Source organism: Tupaia chinensis, unplaced genomic scaffold (assembly GCF_000334495.1).
Source record: "Tupaia chinensis unplaced genomic scaffold, TupChi_1.0 Scaffold000567_1, whole genome shotgun sequence".
NCBI lineage: Eukaryota > Metazoa > Chordata > Mammalia > Scandentia > Tupaiidae > Tupaia > Tupaia belangeri.
This window is the reverse complement of record NW_006160080.1, coordinates 1,161,733-1,169,676: the sequence shown is the minus strand read 5'-3', so window position 1 is coordinate 1,169,676 and position 7,944 is coordinate 1,161,733. Positions and strand designations below refer to the sequence as shown.

Sequence of the window (7,944 nt, the reverse complement as noted above, 5' to 3'; positions counted from 1 at the left end):
CGTGCCCGAGATCCTGAGAGGAGAATGGAGGGGAAGGGATTGCGGCGTGGCCATCCCCTTGGGGGGTGATTTCTCGCTTTCTGTCTCTCTGTTTCACTCTGTCTGTCTGGCGAGCGCATGTGCCCTATAGCAAAAACAAAAACAAAAACAAAAACAAAACACCTCTCCAAAAAAAAGAAAGAAACTCATGCCAGAGACGTGTGTGTGCATGCCCAAGATCCCGAGAGAATGGAGAAGGGATTGCAGGGTGGCTATCCCACACAGGGGGTTATTTCTTACTTTCTGACTATCTCTCTCTGTTTCCCTGGTGAGTGCACATATCCTATGGCAAAAATCTCTCTTAAAAAAGAAAGCTACTTTTGGGGCCCACAGCTAGTGAAGTGATTAAGATACTAGACTCCCACATGGTCAACTGCAGTTCAAGTCCTGGACGTGGAGGCTTGCTTTCTCACTTTCCTTTTCTCTCAGGTCAAAAACTTTAAAAAATAACAACAATAACAATAATGACAAGTAAAATTAAATAAATAACTTTTTATAAAAGAAAGAAAACTACTTTGGGGGCCAGCAGATGGCATAATGGTTATTTTGCTGGATTCCCACATGGCCAGTTTGAGTCCTGGGTCCAGTGGCTTGAGAATCATGCCTGGGTGCATGTATGTGTGCGCCCAAGATCGCAAGAAGAAAATGGAGGAGAGGGGACTGCGGTGTGGCCATTCCCTGCAAGGGGTTATTTCTCACTGTTTCTCTCCTGCGTGTACATGCACCCTAAGGCACAAAGAAAGAAAAGAAAAAAAACTCTGAAAAAAAACTTAAAAAAAGTCCCAGACTTGGTGGCTTAAACTCACGCCAGGCACGTGCGTGCCCAAGATCCCGAGAGGAGAAAGGAGAAGGGATTGCGGTGCGGTCATTCCCCCTGGGGGGTGATTTCTGGCTTTCTGTCTCTCTGTCTCTATCTTTCTGGAGAGTGCACATGCCCTATAGCAAAAAAAACCCTCTCCCCTCCCCCCCCCAAAAGCTACTTTTAAGTTCTCGGTTGGCAGTGCCCATCCACCCCACCCCACATTTTTTCACTTACTAACATTACTAGCTATTTATAAGAACTTTTAAAAAAGATTTATTTATTTTTATTTTTATTCATCATCATTCTTCAATTTTGGTCAGAGAGAGACAGAGAAAAGGAGAGTGAGAAAGCAAGCTTCCAGGTTCTGGACTCGAATCGTGGCCAGACATGTGGGAGTCCAGTGCCACAACCACCACTCCACCTGCCAGTCCCTGTAAGAACTTTTGTTGAAGGCTTGCTTAAGGATTCACTTGCCTAACCACTGCTGTCCAAGTTATGACAAAGGGCAAATTACAAAGGGCAGACAATATTTTTAAAAGCTTCCTCCTAGCCAAGGACAAGTATAGAAGCAAGTTCAAAGGCAGTTTCAGCTGGGACTGCATTCTGCCTACCCGAGATGCGCATGATCACTGGTGACATGGACCTTCCCCCACAAGCAACTTAAATAACTTCGTATTTTCTGATAATTTACGTTAGCCAAGGTCAGCACACATAAAGGGATGACATGACTTCTCTTGGGGGAAAGAGCTTGAAGGACAGTATTTCAAGGACTTTGGCAGGGAAATGCAGGAGGCCAAGGTGGGGGGGGCAAGTGGCATTTAAAAAACAAGTGAGAATGGTTTCCTTCTTAGGCTGAGTATAGGACCATTTTTACAGTTTAAATTTTTCACACTTACATGTAAGACATTTCATTAAAATATATATCTTAAAATGACACTGGTATTTGGTATACAGACTGCCAAGGGGGAAAAGCAGGCTGACTTCAAAATAAAGCATTTTTCTTTCCATACAAAATTTTAGTAACAAAACCTTCTCATTTAGCCAAAGGCAAGTACAAGCTTTAAGAGACAATTAAGGGACCAGCAGGTGGCAGGGTGCTTAAGGCGCTGGACACTCCCACATAGCTAACCACTGTTCAAGTCCCAAACCTGGTGGTTTGCTTTCTCCCTTTGCCTTGCTCTGTGTCTCTCTCTCTGGTCAAATTTATGATTATAATTAAATACTGGTAATGTAACTTATAATTTTATTTTTTATTTTTTTAGAGGTTTTTGCTATAGGGTGTGTGCGCTCGCCAGACAGACAGAGAGAGACAGAGAGACAGAAAGCAAGAAATCACCCCCCAGGGGGGATGGCCATGCCACAATCCCTTCTCCTCCACTCTCCTTTGAGGATCTTGGGCATGCATGCACACGCGCCCGGCATGAGTTTTAAGCCACCGGGTCCGGGACGCGAACCATGGTCGACTACATGGGAGTCCAGTGACATAGCCATTATGCTAACTGCTGGTCCCGTAACTTATAATTTTATAAATATTTTTAAACTCAAACTCCAAGGGATTGTTTTCAAGTAGAATTCACATACCATAAACTTAACCATGCTAAAGTGCATAATTTTGTATATTCACAAAGTTGTGATACGACCCCTTCCCCCCCAAAGAAATCCATCCTCATTAGCAGTCATTCCTCATCCACCATCCTCTTCAGCCCTGGCTAACAGTCTTCATGGATTTGCCAATTCTGTACATTTCCTATAAAATGGAACCACACGAGGTGTGGCCTTCCTACATCTGGCTTTTTTCACTCTTCATAATATTTTCACAGTTCATCCACACAGGATGGCTGAGTGACACCCACCATATGGGTAGATCACATCTGTCCAGCAGTTGATGAACATTTGTATATTTCCACTTTTTGGCTATCACATAAGTAATGCTGCTCTGAATGTTCAGGCACCAGTTAGTGTGTGGACACACTTTCAATCGTTTTGGGCACAGACCCAAAGGTAGAATTGCTAGGTCACATCGTAACATTATGTGTACTTTTCTAAGACTCCATCTGCTTTTACACATATAATTGGGGCAGTTGACTTTGAAGAAATGTGTCTTGTTGGGGCCAGCAAGTGGCGTGGTGGTTGAGGCGGCTGGACTCCCAAATGGCTGACTGTGATTTGAGTCCTGGACCTGGCAGCTTGGTTTCTCAATTTTCTTCTGTCTCTCTCTGGTCAACTTCAATAAAATAAAAAAATAAATAATGATGACAATGAATACAATTTAAAAAATTTTAAAAATAAATGTGTCTTGTTTATAAGAAATAAAAATTATTTTTAAAGATTTATTTTGTTTTATTTTATTTATTCATTCATTTATTTTTTAATTTGACCAGAGTGAGAGAGACAGAGAGAGAGAGAGAGAGAGGGAAAGTGAGAAAGCAAGCTACCAGGTCCAGGACTTGAACCGTGGTCAGCCATGTGGGAGTGTCCAGAACCTTAACCACCATGCCACCTGCTGATCTCCTCAAAATTACTTTCCATATTCTTATAAATATTTATATCTTCAAGGATAGCAGAAAATGGACTTAAAAGGAAGGATAATTCCAATTTACAGTCATGTACAAAACCATGCAAATCAAACACTGTAAATCTTAGGTATAATAAGCATAAAAAACTGAGGGGCAACCACTAAGACTAAATTAAAAGGGGATTTCTGATTTCACTCATTTAACATATTACATTCTTATCTGAAATTCATGTAACCGGAAAGAGAAAACATACCCTTGAAAGCAGTCTTAGCCCATTTTCTGAACTACAGATAACATTATGTTGTCTCTAAAGTTTTGTACCTAATTTTAAAATAAACTGGTCACATAAAGATCTCGTTTTCATGGTAGTTTTTGATTGGACTGCATTACAGATGCGGACAAGGCTAGCCACAAATAAGCCAATCTTAACTATTCAGAGAAACAGGTGAGCTTCCTACTCTTTTTTGTTTTTTTTGTTGGCCTGGCGCGAGGTTTTTTTTTTTTTGCCTCCTGCACAGAACTGCAGCAGACTTGTAGACTGACTTCAAAGACAGGAGGTATACTGGCAGGCACCACTGAGGTGGCCCCATTCATAATCATTCGTGCTGCAGAAAATACAAAGATAAAACCAATATGTGGAAACGACCAACCACTGAGCAGGGATTATTACCTAAGGTTTTTTCTTTGTTCCTGTTGCACTCTGAATCTTGCTGACCATCAGGGGGATCTGTTCGAGCTTCTTGCCCAGGGATTTCCTCTCTTGGCTCTTGCGTGTGGTATGCTGCACTCAAATTCCTGTTCTTTGTTATAAAGTCACTGCCATCACCTTCTTGCAATGAATACGTGTTACTTGTGCCACCACAGTTTGAGTCTTGATGTTGAAGAATATCATCTGACTGAGAGTTACATAACATATCTGCTTTCACCCCTAGCCCACAAATTGCAGCTTCTTCCATTGTGCCAATTTCAAACTAGAGGGAAGGGGAAGGAGAAAAAAGATGAAGAAGAGGTTCAATCAAATGTAATCAATGTCTCCAACCAATGGTACATCACAACTTGACAGCTTTTTTCTTTTTTAGTGGTTTGTAAAAACTGATGCAAATAGGGGCCAGCAAGTGGTGAGGTGGTTGAGGGTGCTGAACTCTCACATGGCTGACCCTGGTTCAATTCCTGGACCTGGAAGCTTGCTCTCTCACTTTCTTGCCTTACTCTCTGTGTCTCTCTCTGGTCAAATAAAATAAATAAAGTTAAATTAAAGTTAAAACACAAAACTTAGTAGTACCAAAGGAGGCAAGCGATGTTATTTATTAGATTGTCTGGAAAGTCATTTTTGCATAGACAAACATATTCCTGATAACCTAATAGTTATATATTTCAACTTATTTTTCCTACAAATATGTGGCACTTAACATAATTAGCATCTTCTTTAAAAAATGTTTATTTAATTTATTCATTCACTTATTTTTTAATTTGACCAGAGATACACACACACACACACACATACAGAGGGAGAGAGGGAGGGAAAGTAAGAAAACAAGCCACCAGGTCCAGGACTTGAACTGTGGTTGGCCATGTGGGAGTGACCAGTGACTTAACCACCACACCACCTGCTGGCCCTCCATAATTAGCATCTTAACAGAAGCTAAATTATTGCCAAATTAATAAACATTATTCTTGTCTTAGACTCAAGAAGTCAGTACAGCAAGGATGGCCAGCTAGCTATCCATGCCCCTCTAATATCCTGAAGCTGGCACTACAGGACAAGTGCCTAGCCAGGGACTATATTTCCCATTCCCCTTCCTTCTAGGTGAACTCTCATGTTAAGTTCTCATCAATGGAATGTCTGTGGAGGTGAAGACTCTCCCTTCTGAAACAAGACTTTTATTCTTAGAAGCAAGCATTATTCTGGCCCACCATTGCTTCCCTACTCTGGCTGAATGCAGTGGTCTCCAAGATCAGCTAAAAGCAGATGGAGCCCCTAAATCCCATGTACATACAGAAAGTAACCTTGCCTACAAAGGAAACTCACACTAGGGGCCAGTCGGTGGCGTGGTGGTGAAGTCAGCTGAATTCCACATGGCCAACTGTGTGGTTCCAGTCTTGGACCTGGCTGCTTAAGAAACATGCCTGGGGGACCAGCAGAGGGCATAATGGTTACATCACTAGACTCCCACATAGTCGATCGCGGTTCAAGTCCTGGACTTGGCAGTATAAAACACACTGGGCATGTGTGTGTGTGCATCCCCAAAATCCCAAGAGAATAGAGAGGGGCTGCAGTGTGGCCATCCCCCCAGGGGATAATTTCTTGCTTCCTGTCTCCCTGTCTCTCTGGGGAGCACACGTGCCCTATAATAAAAATCTTTCTTTAAAAAGAAAAATACAGGAAACATTCATGACAAAGATGCCTTTACTCTAGCAATTTATTCTTGAATCAGTAATTTTATTTTCTCTTCTATTGGGTCTTCAGAAAAATCATGACACATTTTTGCATAGAAAGAAAAATACTTCATGACTTTTCCAATGACCCAATATTACACTGATAACCCTATTTATTTAGGTGGCTTTTTCCTCCCCCTTGTTAATAACAGTACTTGGTCATATGATGTGGCAGAAATTTAAATTCTGTGTATTTCCTCTCTATATGAAAAAAGCATCTCTTTTGAATTACACAGTTGAGTGGAGGAAGTGTCTAACTAATAACTTTCTCTTATCACAAGTAACCTGAAAGTTATTTTCGAAAATATACTGGGGAAAAAAATAAATAATTGGAAAGCAGAGATTTGTTAAACAGTATCCAACTGAAGTAATTAAAGGGATTTAAAGTATCACAGTTAAGGGGATGGAGAGGAGCCCAAAGATGGTGCAGTGGTTAAGGTGCTGCACTCCCACATGGCTGACAGCAGTTTGAGTCCTGGACCTGGTGGCTTCCTTTTCTCACTTTCTTTTACTCTCTCTCTCTAGTCAGACTAAAAAATAATAATAAATATGGGACCAGAAGGTGGCGTGGTGGTTAAGGCACTGGACACTCCCACGTGATTGACCATGGTTCAAGTCCTGAATCTGGCGGCTTGCTTTTTCACTTCCTCTCTCTCTCTGTCTGTGTCTTTCTCTGATCAAATTTAAATGAATGAATAAAATTTAAATAATAATAATAATGAATAAAGTGAAATAGTTCTTTAAAAAGGGGGGGTAGAGAGGATAAGGCAGATAAGCTCTTATCTTTTATAGTCCAACATTGATAAATCAAGTACTGTGCTTTTGGAAGAACTAACTGGCACAGGCACTGTGAAAAATTGGCAATATGGGTACCTTCTAACCCAGTTAACTCTACTCCTAGGAGTTTACCCAAGTGTGTACATATGTGCATCCAAAGGCCAAGAATATTTAAAAGCAGCACTATTTGAAATAGCCCCAAAATGGAATCAGCCCAAGTTTCTATCAACAGAAGATTGGATAAATGACAGTATGTTCCTACTATCCAGCTATGAGATTAACTACTGCTAGATGCAGTCACACAGATGAGTTTCACAGACCTAACGTGAGAAAGGTGCCTGAAGATTCCGTACTGTTGGAAACTGTTCACATACAAAAATGAAAATCAGGCCCCGTGATGGAGCTAGAAATCAGGATAGTATTTATTACTAGGGTAATAAATTTATTATTAGGGTAAGGGGGGGTGTCTTCTGGGGAGCTTGTTAATACTCTATTTCTTCATCTAGATGGGGTAAAACATTCAATTTGTGAGAATTCATTAAGTCTAAACATTTATGATTTCTATACTTTACTGAATATATGTTTTACTTCAACAGTGGGCTTTCATCTTTTTTTTTTTTTTAGTTTTTTTTTGTCATAGGGCATGGGCCCTCCCCAAAGAGAGGGACAAGAGACAGTGAGAGGTAAAGCGAGAAATCACCCCCCTGGGGAATGGTCACACTGCAATCCCTTCTCCATTTTCTTCCTGGGATTTTGGGAATGTATGCACACATACCCAGTGTGATTTTCAAGCCACCCTGTCAGGGACTCCAATACTTAACTACCACACCGCCTGCTGGCCCCCAATAGTATTTAAAACTTGCAATTGGCTCAGCCACAGGGATGCAGGCAGTAGGGGTGCTGCTACAGGATGTGTAAGACCATGCAGGAAGGCTCTGGGTTTACACATGGGGGTACCCACCAAGGTGCCAGGAGACAGGGTTGGGGGTAGGGAGAGAACAGTGCTATGAAGACCCTGTCTGTCAAGGGCAGGGTACCTCTCTCTGTCTCTCTCTTGAAAACAAACTTTAAAATGTAAAGCTTAGGAACCAGCAGATGGTGTAATGGTTGCATTGCTAGACTTCTACATGTCTGAATGCACTTTGAGTCCCAGACCTGGAGGGCTAAAACTCACGCTGGGCACACGTGTATGCATGCGTGCCCAAACTCTGGAGAAGGGACTGCAGTGTGACCATCCCCCCAGGGGGCGATTTCTTGCTTTCTATCTCTCTGTCTCTCTCTGTTTTTCTGGTGAGTGAATGCACCCTATAGCAAAAACCTCTCCAAAAAAAAAAAAAAAAAAAAAAGATAAAAAAAAAAAAAAAAGGAAAAAAA

General features: G+C 41.4%; 1 protein-coding gene across 1 annotated transcript in view; it reads right to left on the bottom strand.

Moving 5' to 3' along the window:
- The window catches only part of TXLNG (taxilin gamma), a gene marked incomplete at its 5' end in the record, with an annotated part of 68,440 nt that overhangs the window by 41,643 nt on the left and 18,853 nt on the right, over window positions 1-7,944 (bottom strand). Inside the window, 1 exon segment of the mRNA XM_014591369.1 lies at window positions 4,028-4,328. Within this exon segment, the coding sequence (XP_014446855.1) occupies window positions 4,028-4,328 (301 nt within the window).